Genomic DNA, 17,581 nt, shown 5'->3' with positions numbered 1-17,581 from the left:
GTTGAGAAGATTAAAAGGAGTTACAGTAGGACATGTGCTTCATAAAGGGCCAGCCACAGGGCAGAAGCTCAGTCAGTGCCAGCCAGCCTCCCTCTGAGATTTTGGTTCTGCAGCTCTGCCAGCTCTGGGGCTCACCGTACAAGTCCACCCAACACAGCACCACCATGTACTCTGGCCTCCACTCTGGCCCCCGATATGGAGGGGTGAGCCCATGTACATGCCTGACACTGCTGGGGTTTTGCCCCAAATTGAAACACCCTTCCTACTGCTAGAGATTCAGTTTCCTCATGTGTAAAAAGAGGACAAGGAAGGTGTCAACACCTTTCACCACTGCTGCAAAGTGCAAACGAGAGATGAGGTGGCAGAGCACTTGGTAAGATGTGAAGATGGCCCAGACATGGATCACCGTGATTATCTCCATCCTGCAAAACCCTGCTCTTCTATGAAACCTTCCGGACTATTCCTGCTCCCACAGCAAGTGGCCTTCTTTGGTCCTAAGCAAGTACAGAGGGCAACACATACTTGGGTCCTCAATTAAAACCTGATTAGTGATGTTTCTAATTGTTTCATGTGTACCTGTCACTTTTCCCTTAAAGTAACTGGTTTAACCATACTGTATTTACATATACTGCAATAACACTCACCCCTGTCATCTATAAAATATCGAGTTTGAAAACACTATATTTTTAAATACCTGATTTCATTTGATCCTCATGGAATAGGCATTATTATTCTCATTTCACAGAAGAGAAAAATGAAGCTCTTGTTCCAGGTCCAGAGTAATAACAGAGCCAGGATTTGAGCTTTGGACTGCCAGTCCCCAAAGCCTGGGCCCCTTCTCCTCTCTGTGGAGCCCCGTCTACTTTCCTGGTTTAGCAAATACTGAGGACAGTGACCAGATCACATATTTCTTTTGTAACCTCCATACATAGACTTATCATAGGCTAGATATATAATAACAAAAAGACCCTAAAGGCAGGGTCTTCTTCTTATTATTTTGTACACACTAAAATACTTCACACAACAAAATAATTGGGTTTGAATCCTGGCCCTGCTAATTATTAGCTGTGTGACTTTGGACAAGTTACTTAATCTTTCTGTGCCCAAATTTCATCATCTGTAAAGCAAAGCCACCACTTCCATAGCACAGACTTGTTGTGAAAATTAAATGAGTGTAGTGCATCCAGCAGTATTTCAAATATAGTATCCATCCAATTAGAAATGACGGAACTTGAATTTAAGAGTTTCACTTGGGGTTTAAGGGGATGTTGATTCCTTAGTCCCAAAATGGTTTGGAGTCACCCTCTCATAAAATAGGGCCTTCCTTCCTCCCCCACAACTGCCACTTGCTATCATTCATTCATCACTAAGCACAGCAAACCTGGACCTCCATCTCCACCTGCCTTTTATTTGAAATGTCAATTTTTAAAGAGTGGAGAGGTTGGAAACCCAATTTAACAAGCATGCTGAAACATTGTTATTGCCCCCATAAACATGGCTTAGTGAGAATTACGGACTTAATCAGAGTGAACTTATCTCCCAGTGAAAAGGAACACTTTAAATTTCAGAAATGGCACCTTCACTGTGAAAATCTCTTAACTTTTCAAACAAACTACAGGGGGTCTTAAACATATGGGCAGTAAAGGGGCAGCCATTACTGTGATTTGTCTTGCCCGAGAGCCAAGGAGCCCTAAAGGTCTATAACAACTTTAAGATCTAGGAAAAATATTTGGAAAATCATATTCAGGAGATATGTCTCTCAAAACACCTGAAAGGTCTGCTGAGTGGGAAGTAATATCTGTATAGCTGCTTGGGGCTGCCTACAAGAAAGGACCCTGTGGTCATTAGAACAGGGGCTGTTTAATAAGCAGCAGCACTGGGAAAGCTCACCTCTCATCCTGTTTGTACGATTAAGCATTTAGCAATAGGCAATATTTGGGGACCAGCTTTTCAGAAGAGAGGTGCTACATAAATCCCAAAGGCTGCTAAACAGTTTGGGTGATTTTTTTTTTCTTTTTAAAAAACATGAGGATGAGGTCCTAGGAACCCCAACTTCCTAACTTGAGGGAGGCTTCATTAAGCCTGCTCTGATCATTCCAGGAAAGGTTTTCATAAAGATGCCCCATTTTGCAGAGAACGTATCAGCCTGGCTGCCAGAGGCAGGAAAGGCAACAGATATAAAATTTTATTATTTCAATGCCCCAGTAGCAGCCAGGAGGACTTAATGAAATCGCCAAGATTTACAATCTGAAATAGCTATTGCACAGACAGATATGGTTAAGGAAGCTGTGCCTTCTGACCTTTCAACCCTTTGATCCTCACACAGCAGGTGGCCTGGAGCCCCCTCCTGGGCATCTTCCCTCTCTTCCGACACTGCTGAACCTTGATGTGCAATAAGCCTGACCCTACACAGGTGACTCTCACAGTGCTTATCACCAGCAGCTGCTGCTAATGGAATGGCCCAAATCACTTGGCCTCGCGATTCTAACTCGGAGATGAGGGGAGAGGGATCTGCTGTGCAGCGTCCAAACGGTGCTGAAATGATGCCCGATAGTTCAGCCCAAGTCCAGTTGTTTGGAAACGCTTAACGATGTCATTACCAAAAACTGTCCTAGAAATGGAACTCTGGTCTCCTCCGATTTATACTTTGAGTTAGAAAAAAAAATCACCTTTTAAAAATAAATCGCAAAGCTCAAAAAAAAAAAAAAAAAAAAAAAAAAAAAAAAAAATCAACCCCGAAGTCCCAAATGCATCTCTCAGAACTTCCCTAAAACCATGTGCAGCAAATTTATACCAATGAAAATCAAAACAATTTTTGGAAACCTAAAATTGACTGTTTTCAGTTCCATGAAATTTCATTTAAAAAACCCCATATGCCAAAATGTCCAAATTCTCTTATTTTTAAAAATTGGGATGACTTCCAAAATCATAGCTATCTTTTTCTTCCTTTTTTTTTTCTTCTAAAGCTAAGGATGGGTAATGTGCATATGTACTTATCAAGCTTCATAATTTAACCCATTAGGTCAGTACAAAATACTTTCAATAAAATGCTGAAGAGGCAGGATATAAATTTATTACCACTGCATCTTTTAAAACAACTGACTCCCAGGCACCAGGGTTTAACAGATATTCTGTTTGGTTAAGGACGTGTCCAGGAGTCTAGGCAGCCCCAGTCTGAAGCTTTTAGTTTTTGTCAGATATTTGGGTTTATGGAGGAAAGGATTTGCGGCAGGGCACATAAACCATTCTGTGGGATGTTGATAACGCCCAACTTAACTGCCACTGTTGATCATACTTAGGAAAAGCCCTGAGCCCATGCCTTTGTTTCTAAACAAAAATAGTACGGTGGCCCCATTCCTTACCTGTAATGGCCTGAGCTTAGGTCAAAAATGTCTGAACCCGATGCGCAAAGAAAAAACCCACTTCTTTTGCAGCCTAAATGGCATATATTTTAAATATTCAACTTTAAATTCATTTTGAAATCAGCTGAGAATCAGACAGTATGTAGAGAGAGGTTTAGAGGCTCCAATTTTAGTCACACTTTTCTCTATGGATGTTTAAGTTTAGTACGGAGAGCAGTTTATGGAGAAATCAGTTTAGTAAAGGGAAAAAAAAGGAATAGTTACTATATCACAGTGTGACCACTTTGTATAAACTTATTATTAAGCTCTCTTCTTCAGAGATGCCTATAGGAAATACATTATTAATAATAATAGCTACCATTGGGTGAGGGCCTACTAATGTGCATGGAACTTTAGCCATACTATTTCTAATTGTCATCACTTTGAGGCAGGTGACCCCATTTTGCAGATGGAGATGTTAAGGCATACACGCACAGAGGCTCGGTGACTTGCCCAAGTTCCAGAGGGACAAATAGTGGAGCTGGGATTCAAACTCAGGATCACTGCCTGCCGCCTTCTCAGCCCCGTGGTCCAGCCACATTCTTCCCAACAGAAGCAAAACAAACAAAACAAAACAACAATATGCAATAATCTGTGCAGAAAATGCCAGATTTCAGCTTGCTTACACATTGCCATGGCCCATTTAAAGGCCTTCCGAATCAATTATTTTAGGTCATTAAGAGGAGGTTTAATTTGGTTGACAAACACCCCTACTGTGGTGACCTCACATATCAACAACAAATGTCTCATGGTCACAAACCTGTACCATGAGTCTGCTGAGCATGGTGTTAAACAAAACCACATGTGCCCTGATTCCAAGTGGGATTTGACTAGGCCAAGGGCGCCGCTTTTCAATCATCATGCTGCTGGTCTCTGAGCGCCCACAATGGCCCCGCCCCTAATCACTTGCAAGGAGTTTATGAAAAGAAGTCACCAGTCCCATGTGGCTGTATTCAGTTGAGAGTGCCTTTAAGCTAATGTTGATTTAGAAAAAGTCACTCAATAAAAACTACAAAAGGAGGCTGAAAAAAAGGGCAGAGCCAATTTTAGGTAGATGTCTCAGCTTATTTTAAAGAAAATTTACCAGTTGTACACACACATAATACTGATAATCACTTCCATTTACTTGGCGCCTACAACGTGTCAGGTACCAATTTTCTCTTTTACTCCTCATTAAAAAACTCCTATGAAGTGGAGAATCTACCCAAGGAGTCTGAAGCTCAAAGAGACACCTTTACATCCCCATCTGCAAAACAGGAGCACCCCTCACAAAGGCATGACAATTAAAACTTATACAGCTCAAGTTTCATGTGTATTGGTAGAAGCTCATTCAATGGTTGATATTATTATTAAATATTTCCAATAGGCATCTCTTCAGAGGATAACATAATAGTAGTTTTGTACAGAGTGGTCGAACTGTGAGATTTAGTAACCGTACCTTTCCCCGTGCTAAACTGATTTCTCCTTTAAACAAAAGAGCTTGCTTAAAGTCTCCTAGTACTGGTGGAGCTAGAATTTGAATCCAGGTCCCCACAACTCTAGAGCTCAAGAGTTCTTTCCACTCTCCTCCACAGCCTCCTGCAGGCTGCTCCTTGTGTTAATCTGACAGGAACTTGGTTAGTTTAAGCTTCTCTTAGTAACAATTTAGAAACTTTGGGTCTTCTTTGAAGTCAGTTTTAACGTTGCTAAATTGACTGGCTAAGTGATGATAGGAAAATTGGAAAACAAAAGCATCAATGATGGTTTCACATTTTCTACTGGGACTCTCCCTCATAAATTACTCAATTTTTCTAATCTATAACAGAGGGCTATCTCATCTCACAAGAGAACATTTCAGTCACAACAAATTAGACTGAAAGTGTACTGACTGCAAGAGATACTTAAATCAGCCAGAAGTACTTGTTCCCTTTGATAACAAATTACTACTAGGGCTTTAAGTTGTTTCATATTGACTAATTCCAACATTAGGATAAGTGGCATTTAAGAACCACACTCATTTTAAAAGCAGATGCCACAAGAGGAGGAGACAGCTTCCAGGGGAAATCCATCAGGCGAAATCCAGAACATTCTTCAGGCCCTAAGTTGAACAGAGCTGCTGAATTTTCACTCTGAATGCACTGGATGTGACAGATTCACATGTGATGATATCGCTTGATAACAGCACGCTAAGGAAATTCTGGCAAGACCAAGCTACTGTCCAATTACTTTTCTCTGTATATAATTAAGCAGGCGTCAGGGTTTCATTGATCTAAACTTTGGCTCTTGTTTTTACTACTCACTATGAAGAATAATGTTTGGTAGAGTTTTTTAAAAAGCTCTTCACATCCATTATATCAGTTAGTTCTCACAACTCTCTGAGATGGATAATATTACCTTAATTTCACTGATTAGAGAATGGAGCCTCGGAGAGGCTAAGTAACCCAGCCCCGGTCGCAAGTGTACTCAGAGCTTTCCTCTGGAGAAATATGAGGCTGCCAGACGTGAGCCCTCCGTCCCCTCACAAACCCAGCACAGCGGAGGGACCGGATGCAAATTACTTTCTCTCTCTGAGCCTCAGCTTCCCCATTTGCAAATATGGATGTCTCCTCCTTGGCAGACAGATTCTTAGGATGTGCAAAAGTGAGAACAGATACAGCACTGGGCACTGTGTCTGGCACTGAGCAAGGACACAGAAGACGGCAGTTTCTTCCCAACCCTCTCCCTTTCTTGGTAAATCTCTTCCCATGAACCTGTGACTGAAACTACCAGGTGGAATTTTTCATGCAAATATCACCTTCTTACAAAGCAGGACTTTTATTACTTATCACTAACAAAGAGATCTCACATGGAGTTTCTCAATTCTCGTGAGAACACATGCACAAGTCACCACCTATACCTGCATATAATTATGGCTGAGAGTTTTGCATGAATCACAGTATTAACAAGGGCAAACTACATCTTATACTGTCTACCTGTGGAGTCCTGTGAAGAAGCAAAATGGTACAATGGTAAACAAGAAACACTCGTCTACACTGACCGTGAAACTTAAAAAAATAAAAATAAAAAAATGAACAAGGGATTAAGACTTCCTATGCCAGAGAAAAATGAAAAGAAAAAACTAGTTAAAATGGCACCAGTTCAGCTGACAGCAATTCAGGTTCTTTGAGAGGTAAAGGGAAAAAAAAAAGTTATTTTTCTTTGTCTGTAAATAAGACAATGCTGTTATTTTGTGTAAAAGCTCCACAGTTAAACCATTGCAGACAGACAAATATGGCCTCTGGATCCCAGAGACGGAGAGGTGCTTCAGTGTGGACAGGGATGTGTCCCTGGAGTGGTGGCTCAGCGCTGCCCCAAGCATTTGGTGCATCTGTAAAACCAGGCTTCCATGCGCTCCAGCTGAGCCTTCCTACATAAAGGATGTGAGGAAGAGAGGAAAGCTGTGAGCTGGGCCTGTCTCCTCATGCCCCCATGACATGTCTCTTGAAATTGCATTGGTAGGAGAGGTAGGTAGAGGCCTGTGAACTTGGTACCTGGGTCTCACTCCCCTGTTCCTACGGACTGGAACTTAGCACTTTGTATATAACCTAAATTTATCCTCTCAAACTGCACTGTAAAAAGATTATCTAATTCATAAAAAGTACTTGGAAACAGAGAGGAAACAAAAATCTAGTAAAAATGGTGCTTGAAACCTCAAAGTCAGTCATCACTACAAACACCTCTGCCACAGTTTGGTAGTTTGGTAGCAAGGAAACCATTCGGAAGCTTCGGTTTGGGACGCTAACACATCTGAATTTTATGTACATGGTTGTGGTGTGTAATTTACTTACCTTGATCCTGACAAACAACAATTTACTTTATTAACATGGTTAAGCAGTTTCCAAGCATTTTATATGGAAGGACCGTGTTTCTAAAGGCCCAGGAGGAGGAGGCCTGACCCTCCCCTATTTACACCCTTCAATGGCTCTCCATTGCCCTATAAAGTTGAAAGTTGAAAGTCTTTAACACTGCTTACAAGGCCTTGGATGGCCTGGCCCTTGCCTGCCTGCCTCAGTGCTCCTCTCCCCCTTCAGCTCCAGCCTCCTGTCAGACACTGAACTGCTCATACTTCCTGGGAAACACCACAGTCTACACTGTAAGTCTTTGTAGATGCTGTTCCCTGTCCTCCTGGTGGAACTCAAATTTATCTGCTAGGTTTCCACTTAGGCGTTCCTCTCCTCTGAGAAGCAGAGCCCACAAGGCTCAGTTCACTGTCTTCCCTACCAGAGCCTATAGCCTCTCAAATTCCCTGCAATTACTTTCTCCTGCATATGTTCTAGACAGAACTCTGAAGGCACAGATTATGTCACATACACCATTTTATATAGAACCCCTAGAGTGATACAATGCCTGGTACACAGAAGGCTACCAAAACATTACTATAGAAGGGGAAGTGTATTGTGTACCGACCACAGGCCAGACACTGGGATATGCTGGACATATACAGGACTCATTTATTTAATCTTTACCACAATCTTAAGAGATGGGGACTAACCACTCCTATAGATAAAGAAAGTTAAGATACAGAGACAAAGTACCACACCTGAAATTACTACTGCAGGGGAGTGGTCAAGCAGGGAACTGAAAGTGCATTTATCAAGTTCCCTAAAAGTGCCACTCCCATCCCTGACACTGTGCCCCAGCCATCCCTGACACTGTGCCCCAGCATTGTCAACCAGAAGAAAACAGCACAGGCACAAGCCAATTCTAGTGAAATTCTTTCCCTAGGGAATGAAGATGATGATCCCTGGAACCCAAGAGTCCCTAAAACACAATTTCAAAGGCATCAACTTAACAATGTAAATGGCTTTAAGGCCACTGAGGAAATAAAAATGTCAATGGTTGCTGACCTCTGTTGAACTCTTCAGGTGCCAGGCACTGTGCTGGGTACCTGATAAGCATTATCTCATTAGATCCCTCAATGATACTACAGGGGGGAGCTATGGCCATTGCCCTTATTTTACAGGTGAGAAAACAGAGGTGCAGAGGTCCATCACCTTGCCCAAGATCAAACAAGCAGGAAGTAGGGGAGCCAGAACCCAGAGCCCACATTCTAACCACCACACGTTACTGCCTCTGTGTACAGGTGGAGCTTCATTTGCAGTCTAACCTGAGCCTCTGTCGGCACTGTGTCACTGCTATCACCTTTCCTTCCTTCTTCCTGACCATTCCATCACCAGGAATGATACAAAACACCTTCTGCATGCATCCCTCATGTGGCTCTGAGGTCTGTACACAAAGCATTATTTGTGAGGCTTGGAAAGGAAGGTCTTCATTTATCAAAAAGGAAAAGGAACCCATCTACCAGAACTGACCTGGCACCTGCTACCAGACATGGCACAGAGGAGGAGCTGCAGAGCATTTCCTGAACTCAACTGAGGTGGAGGGAATGAAAGGAAACAGTCACTGTGTAATCTGGCCGCGTTTTGGTGTTTCCTAGCTGCCAGCTAACATGATCATTCCCTCCAAGAAGAAACTAGGTCTATGCCAAAACCCTTGGCTATCCTGCTAACTTACCACCAGCCTCAAATTAGTGTTTGCTTAAATGAGAGAAAGGATATAAAAAGGCAGTGGAGGTATAAGAATGACGATCAGCTAGAAACTTGTCACTTTAGAAGGAAGGTGGACTCTTTTAGGTGACTAGGTTACCCCTTAACAAATAGGACAGCCTGTAAGAGCTTGAAGGCTAGAATTAGATCTTCCCCCCAAATAACCTTCTTTCAAATGAGAACAGTAGGTTATAATTTATATTTCTTTTAGTGCAACAAATTTGAGTGTCATAAAAATGGTTAAAAAGTCTTCCTATGGTAGCTTTTTCTAAACTTTTATGAACATCTGCCACATTCATTTGAAGTTTAAAAAATTCTGGCACATATGCAAAGGCATAATAAGGTGCCTATAGCTTTCAAGAAAAAATAACAAGACAGTCAAAAATAAGCCTTTTGCTGAATTGCCAGTAAGAAAACTAGTGTGCGAGAGGAGATGGGCCTTCCCAATCTCCTTCCCTAAAGAGCTGTCCTTTGGCCCCAGGTATGAGCTCCACCCCCAAGCATTATAGCCCATGGTTCCTGGAAGAAATCTCAGGGAACCATCTCTCTCACTTGAAGGTATAATAGAACCAGATAAGCCCAATCAAAAAGCATGACTGGAGGACTCCGAGTCTGAGCTGAAATCCATGGGAGGAGATCAGGAGACTGTATTTCATGACTTGGTAGTTCACAGCTGCCTCACACATGCAGGGAACGCTATTTTGTTTGGAAAGTGTCTTAGCTGGCTTCAAGAGTGGGGCAACCACTATTTTTGTTTTTCTTTTAGTGCTGACCACATAGTAGTTCAGCAAGGCAAGCCCTCCCTAATTTAAATCAGCAGGGCTAAGATTTGTCTTGGCCAGTGCTTCCCGAACCTTCTCATTTAAAACTCTTCAAAGGCCAAGGAGAGTGGACTTCCACCCATTCACCTAAGTGCAAAACTCTGTCTCAAGTTTTAGCTTCAAAATTTATGCCTGTTGTGCACGGCATGTTTTACTACAAAAAAACCCTTGTTTTAAATTACTTACAATCACATAAAAAGTAAAAAAATTTACTCCCTCCACCTTTAAGTAAAATTATGGTGCTGGGTTCCCTGACAACAGCAATGCCTACTGGAGGGCTCTAAATGTGTTCCAAATTCCAGCTTTCCAAGCACTCACTCAATCCTTCCTTTCAGAAAGCACCTGCTGGGCATCCTGCTAGGTGCCGAGGAAACCACAGTGAATGAAGCATAGCCCTGGTGCCCAAAGAGCTCCTGCTGCTAGGGCTGATGGAGAGGACGGGGAAGCAAACAGCCGTCATCCTGAGCAAGAGGTACAGCAAGCAAAGACAACGGCCAACGGGAGGGCTTCCTCACACAGCTGGGGAAGAGAAGGTTTAGCCGTGCAGGGGCGTGGGGATGGGGGTGTCTTAGGGACCAGCCAGAGCACTGGCTAACAAGGGATAGCGAGAGGACAGAAGGCTTGACAGCAGCAGGGAGACTGAGCAGAACTCGGGGGTAAGGCAGAGGAGGCTGGAAGGCAGGCTATTAAAGGCAGAGTGGCCAGGCAGAAGGCAACCCCTAAATTCTGGAACCAGGGACTGAATTTCATACTCATCTTCATACCTCCATGACCTATAGCAAAATGTTTGGAAAACAAGAGGCCTTGATCCTGCTTCTCGAATGAACGAATAAGGCTTTGCAAAAATCTGAGAAAGCAAGGTAAAATGTCAACGAAGGCAGTGAGGAAGGAACAGGGCAAGAGACATGTCAGAGATTTGGTGACTATTTAGAGAGAAAGAAATGAGAAAGAGGACACTCAGCCATGCTCAGCGTGACCCACTTTGGTGCTTTTCAGGCAGTGGTGCCACTCACAGGGACCGGGAACAGCGGAAGGGGAGTGGAGTAACTTGACGGGTGTGTGTACAGATAACAAGGGGTTTGGGGAAGACTGAGTTTGAGACATCGACAGTACATCTTGGTGACCTTCAACTGGCATTTGCAACTCTGGGCCTTAAGTTCAGAGAGAGGCATGCCAGTGTTAGAATCACAGTTGGGAGTCACTGACATTACCCTGGTGGCAAAAGCAAAAAGCCTTAAAAAAGATGGCCAGAGGGCATACAGAAAAGAAAAGCAAGCCAAGACTAGAAACCTGGACAATGCTCAAGGTAAAGGGCTGTGAAAAGGAGTCTGAAAAAACCTGTGCTGGAACAGCCTGGAAGGCAGAAGAGGCAGGAAAGAGCTGTGGATGCCGACAGACCAAATGGTCTTTAGATTAGAGTTTCCAACTGTACAACAATTGACACGAAAGTTCTATCAGCAAGTACTTGCTTTCAATTTTTCACACAGGAGCTTTGAATACACCCCCAAACTTGACAAACAAAGGTAAAACAGAGAAGAAATCTCTTCAAGCTGATCTAAATACACCATCCAAGATAGTCCATAAACTGTGTACTGTATGTGCTCAGGGCTGGGTGATGACAAGGAGGAACTGTTAACAGAATGTAGGAGCCACATGGCCGTCCTGTCAAATTAGAAATTTGAGCAGATTTCTGTGGTCTATTTTGATCAAGATTCTCAATGTCAAACAAACAGGTTTTTCGATAACCAACTTGTTTCATTTTCGTAAGCACAATAGCACAGTGTGCAACAGTGAAGAAGCAGGTGGTCCTCGTCGACGTGAAATGAAGGCAACAGAAGAAGAGAAGTAGCACTTCCTTTAAGACATGCAAAGCATCATCACAGACGGACATGGCTTTAGCTTTTCCCTCTGAGAGCTTATCTCCTGTGCAAAACAGGCAAGCCCCCTACCTCCTGCCCCATTTTGCTCTAGTGCAAATTTCAGCTCTCTCCTGAGGAGGGAAAAGCTTAGGGTTCATGTCTACAAACGAGTGGCACTTACAAAAGCACAGAAAAGTCCCTTAAAAGAATTGCTATCTAACCGGTAAAGCCATGCAGAAAGCAATCTGGCCTTAGATTCATAGCTTTGACCAAGCATTTCTACTTTAGGGGTTCTACGCTAAGGAAGTAAGTCAAGATGCAGATTAAGCCTCATGCATAAAGATGTTCACTGAAATGCTATTTATAATAGTGAAAAATTATAAACAGTGTTAGGTGTCCAACAGCAATAGGAAAATGGCTAAGGTGTGGCATATCCAAACAGTGGAAGGACTGGTAGCAAATTAAAAATTATTACTGAGAGTAGACAAAAACATGTAGAAATCCCCAAGCCATAACAGTAAATGAAATAAAGGCATAAAATTCTATACCATATCAGTGAAGTACATTTATACAAAATATATATGCACAGAATAAAGACAAGGATGAAGAAAAATAAAATGCTAACAGTGGTTGAATCTGGAGTAATGGTATTGTGGATAATTTTAATTTTCCTATTTATACTTCTGTATATTTTCTATACCACATTTTCTACAGAGAAAAAATGTAATATAATATTGTTGCAGTGTTTCAGAATAAACATCATTTTGAAAAGTGAACCATTTCCCTTCCCTCGTTCAAACCCTTAAAGAACCCTTTCCTCCTGCCTCTTTGAACCTCACTCCCTCACCCATGAAAATTGACAATCTCCAAACAAAGTGGAAGAACACTGGAAACAAGAGCCCAGTGGAAAGGGTCTAAGCTGAACGCTCAGCTCTGTGCATGAGGCGTTGCTCTGACACGCTCCCGTGTGTAGAGCTGTGAATCCAGAGACTGCGTCTTTTCCATTGCCACATAGCAAAACACAACCGCAAGCAGAGATACCTGGGGAGGAGAGGAGCCAACTTACCTCCATTAAACTTAAATGGACTCCTATGAGGTAGGGCATGGGAGCGCTGTGAAGAGAAACAGAGACACACAGCTGCTTTAATGTCTGTTGCTTCTGACAGAAAATTACACATGGTTCACTATTTGGAGAAAAACTGTTTTAATAAACGTATGCACAGTTCCATTTCCTTTCACAACAAAAATCCTAATGTGACATTTTGTTCCCAAGCCTAGAAACTTCGGAAGAATTTCAAAATGCGGGCAGCCTTAAAAGCATGGGTGGTGGGAAGACCACTGACCTTGGCGTTAGTCCCTAAATAGCAGCCATGCGATTGCATAGCCTCAGTTGCCTTATCTTTAAAATGGCACTTTGGAATCTAACTGGCAGCTTGCTATCAGAATGAGAAAATATATGTCGAGTGATTAGTACAGTTCCTGGTACAAATGGGAACCACTGTTGCCATGATTACAACAGAAAAAGCAGGCAACAATGTCAGATGGAGGGCATGGTGTGCTTCAAAGAGGAATGATTTTTTATTTGCTGTTTCCTCCTGCCATCAAGAGATGTGATCTAACTGTCCATTCTGACTGGACAAAGTGCCTCAAAGCCAGCAAGCATCTCTACCCCAAGTGGACACATACCATCTGATGACACTGTAATTCAAAAAGCCCCTTCCAACTGCTTCATTCCCAGAGCAATGGGTTCCCTTAGTTAGTGACTGAGCAGGAGATGCGAACCCAACTCCAGGGGCTTTAAAACCTGGGCATTATGGATTGACCTCCTTCGGTTTCAGGGGCACACACATAAATTATCATTATGATGCTACTTACCAATGATAAATGGGCTCGCCATTATACAAGGAACTTGAAATTCATCTTTCCTAACCCACACAACCTCACAAGGTAGGTATTGTACCCATTTTACAGAGGAGGAAATAGGCCCAGAGAGCTTAAATCACTTCTCTAATGCCATAAAACAAGCAGCAACGCTAGGATTTGACTCCAAACCTTCCTCCGTGCCACACTGACTTTGTAATATTGGACCTAAAATCCCCAGGCCCGCCTCCCACCCAGTGTTTTTCCTGCAGGTAGGGAGGTCAAGGAGTAGAGAGGAAGCGAGACATTGACAATGTTTCCATCTGTCTCTCCAGCATGTGATACATCCTGAGAAAGGTACAAAAAGGTATCTTATGAGCCCAGTGGAAAGATACCTGGCTCAGACTTGAGGTGCCCAGGTACCTTTCCTCCCGGGCAGCTGGTGGCATGAAAGTGGACCTAGGAGGGTGGCTTTCTTGGGGACAGGGTAGGGAAATGAGGAGTGGTAAGAAATGAAAAAGGAGAGGTTTGCTTTCCACTGAGTGCTGAGGAGTTTAGGCTTTATCCTGAAAGCAATGGATGGGCAACGAAGGTTTTTTAAACATCATATGTGCATTTTAAAATTGCTCAAACATTTAAAAATAAGAAAGAGCACAATTCCCTCATTACCATTCAACAAATAAAATTCTTCAAGCAAAAATCCTTCCCCAGAATATAAAATGTTCTCCTTACTACAGACCTCTGCAGTAAATATATCTTGGGAGCCTGTAAAACAGTCTTGAATATTAGCAGCACAGTTTGGCAACTATTCTTCTAGAAGATTTTTGTATTTGATAATAGCCAAGGAAAGACTTAGACACAAAACTGCAGTGAAAGTGGAGTTGTCTTTCCTTTCTTCTTCTTATTCTCTCCTTTTTAAAAAGGGTATCTGCTGTGCACATTCAGCTTCCCTTCGCTTCTAGGGGCAAGGAAATGCCCTACGATATTTTTTCCCCTTAAACTGTAAACCATTAGTTTAGCTGCCAGCTACACAAATGCTCAAACTTCCCAGTGTGCCTGGCTCTGCTGTCCAAGCTTTCTCCAGTGTACACTGAAATGAATGTGTTTCTAATTAAGTAGCTTCAGGAACACGACAGCTTCAATGTCAAAAATACAAAGTCTGAACCCTGGCAGGAAGTCTTAAGACTGCAAATGCCTCATCTAGTGGAACCTTGCCTAATGTAATGAAAGGAAGCAGGAAGAGTACAGAATTCCAGAAAAATGGCCACTTATTAATGTGTCCAGAAGTACAGCCAAACACATAGAAGGGAGAAAACTCAAATCCATAATATTTAACCAAATCTTATAAACTTTCCCAGCTCCTACCAGCACTGTCATGCATGTGACAAATGACCCTGAGTTTTAATTAGAATTTCAGAACTGAAATTCCAACAGATGAATTAATGTATAGAAAAGGACATTCAAACAACTGTGAGAAAAAGGTAAAAATAAATACCTACAGCAAAAGCCTCTGTATAATTTAGGCTCTTATCTGAGACTATAGGCTCTTATCTGAAAAAAAAAATTTCTAGAATTTTAAATATGTAGGTTTTAATGCCATGCCCTTTCGCCCTGCAATAAAAATCAATGAAAGAGAGTAAAAAGGAGTCTTAGAAGTGATGGCAGATGTAGAAAGGGACAAAGTGAGACTCACTCTTCAGGTACCATTAGGTAGGCTTTAAAAAAAATTTTTTAATTTAAGTCCAATAATTTACCAAAGAGTAATTATGGCCTGTCATAGAAATGTAGTTTCTTAGCCAACTTAGGGCTGCAACAGGTCTGTATTTAGAAAATATTTAAAACACATTTATTCTGAAATCATAGCACACCATGTTTTGTATGAATGCAAATTTGGACAAATACCTTTTACTGTGTCATCATTTGCTTACAAAACCTCAAATGTATCCCTGAATCTACTGCATTTTTGCTCTGCAAATACACTGATTACAAATTTCAAGTGGGGAGAGGGAGAGAGGAAAAAAAGAAACCCCAGAGACTCCTTAACATCTCAATGTAGCAAATATGTAACTGGGTAATTCTACCTGCATTCTGAAAACAATTTGTATTCTCAATATACCTCAATAGTTTTTGCACCTACTGAATCATTCTCTTTTGTTTGTTTTTTGTTGTTGCTGTAAAGAGAAATTTGGGGACGGGGGGGGGGACACTCATCCATGATCAAGTCATCTTATCACAACTACTTTTATTTTTGTATTATTCTCCTCCAACATTAACATTAATATTTAAAAGTATCTTTGAAATTATAGAGTACATATATTTTATTGTTTTCTCATTGGCTACATTAACATTTCCCATATTATACTGTAACCTTTGTGATTATTTTAAAGACTATGTAATATTCAACCAAGTATGGATGTCCCTTAATTTGCTGAACCCTACTGCTAGAGTTAGACATTAAGCCACTTCCAACTTTTCACTCTAAGTAACATCGTAATGAAAATGAACAACTTCATGTGCATGAATTCCCAAATACGGAATTACCAAGTCAAAGGGCAGGACTGTTTTTAATATCTTTTGTTATATCTTGGCAAAGTGTCTTTTAAAAGGGCAGTACCAGCCCCAGTGGAAATCTTTCAAGATTGTTGTAAGGATTAGAGAGAACCCATGAAGTGCCTAGCACAGGAGCAGCACATGGTAGGCTCAGTAAGCTATTATGTCCAAGTGGCTTCTCTTCACAGCCCTGGCATGGCTGGTATGACTGGACCCATTCTCTTAGAGCCCAAAGAATGGTTTCTTGTTCCTTCCCTGGTTCTGAAGGATACCTGGCAAAGTGTTGGTGAGGACAGTCGAGACTCCGTGATGAGTGTGAGGTGTCTGACATGCATCACCTCTATACGTGAGTTTCTGACCCCAAGCACACTCCCTTGTCACTTGTCTACTTACTGAGTTCAGTAGGGTTGTTTATCACTTTCTTCAGAGGGTAACATTTAAATTTGATTTTATGTACCACCTAAAATGCAAAAACCACCAAGTAAACTATGACTCATTACTTGCTTATCACACAGAATGACAAATTTGTAAAACCACTCATCACACTTTCTTAAAAAGAAAATATAGCAAAAAATTGGTTAAGCTAGTCCTAAAAAACTTCACATTAAGAACCTGACTCTTCTGAATCATTTTCTGATTCAGAGTCATCAATGCCCATGTTTTTTCCAAGGTATCTCAGTAACAAAACATAATACTTTATCTAGAAGCTATCTTCATTTGTTAGGTCCCAGAAAGAACTTGTTTATTGCTTATCAAGAAAATATCAATGCAAATATCTGTTTCACCAATAGTAAATGAACACCATGCTTCTCTGCTCTGGTGCCTTTCAACATTCACACTGACTTTACATTTCAATGCTGAATCTGACTGCAATTTGGAAGACATTTTAAATGGCAATTAGACACAACATGTGCAGAACCAACAGTGCACATAATTAAAGGGGTGATAATATTAACAGCTACGACCAAGTTCACGCATAGGCGGGCCATCACAACCGTGTGTGTCACAACTGCGCCATGGCTGACGGCGATTGTGGGATGCCACTGTACATCTCTGAGTAGCGGGATAGGGTGTTTCTGCCCTAGGCCTTTGTTCTCTGGGAATTACGGCACTATCTGACTTCATCACTGTCATCTTGGAAGAGTAAAAGCTATTCTTTCTTCCTTCTCCCCTGAAAAGGAGAGGGGTTATATTGCTAGTGTCAAGGCAGTGACAATATAATGACCTTTACCTGAAAGGTATGTTTACTTTGAATCCTCTTAAGGGGAAAAGGAACTAATATCAATTGAGCTACTATAACCCAGGTGCTTTTGTGCATCACTTATACATAATTCTCAAGGCAACTCTGCAAGGTATCACAACTATCCACATTTTCAGATTGGGAAACAGGCTTGGAAAGGTGAAGTAACTTGCCCCAGGGTCACAAAGCTAGAGTGAAGCTGTAATTCAAAGTCAGGCTGTTGGACTGAAAGCCTATACTGTCCCACAGCACATACTCAGAACTTAAGCCAAAAGAAAAGGCGTGC

General features: G+C 41.8%; 1 protein-coding gene across 9 annotated transcripts in view; it reads right to left on the bottom strand.

Moving 5' to 3' along the window:
- The window catches only part of DENND1A (DENN domain containing 1A), a 547,848-nt gene that overhangs the window by 191,728 nt on the left and 338,539 nt on the right, over positions 1 to 17,581 (bottom strand). For all 9 annotated transcript variants that reach the window (XM_028493529.2, XM_028493534.2, XM_028493531.2 and 6 more), the window contains one exon: positions 12,712 to 12,757. In XM_028493529.2, coding sequence (XP_028349330.1) covers positions 12,712 to 12,757 — 46 coding nt within the window. The remainder of the gene's footprint in view (positions 1 to 12,711; positions 12,758 to 17,581) is intronic.

The sequence above is a fragment of the Physeter macrocephalus genome, chromosome 9, assembly GCF_002837175.3.
Source record: "Physeter macrocephalus isolate SW-GA chromosome 9, ASM283717v5, whole genome shotgun sequence".
Taxonomy (NCBI): Eukaryota; Metazoa; Chordata; class Mammalia; order Artiodactyla; family Physeteridae; genus Physeter; species Physeter macrocephalus.
Note: the sequence above shows the minus strand (reverse complement) of the source record. Positions and strands in the feature narration are given on the sequence as shown.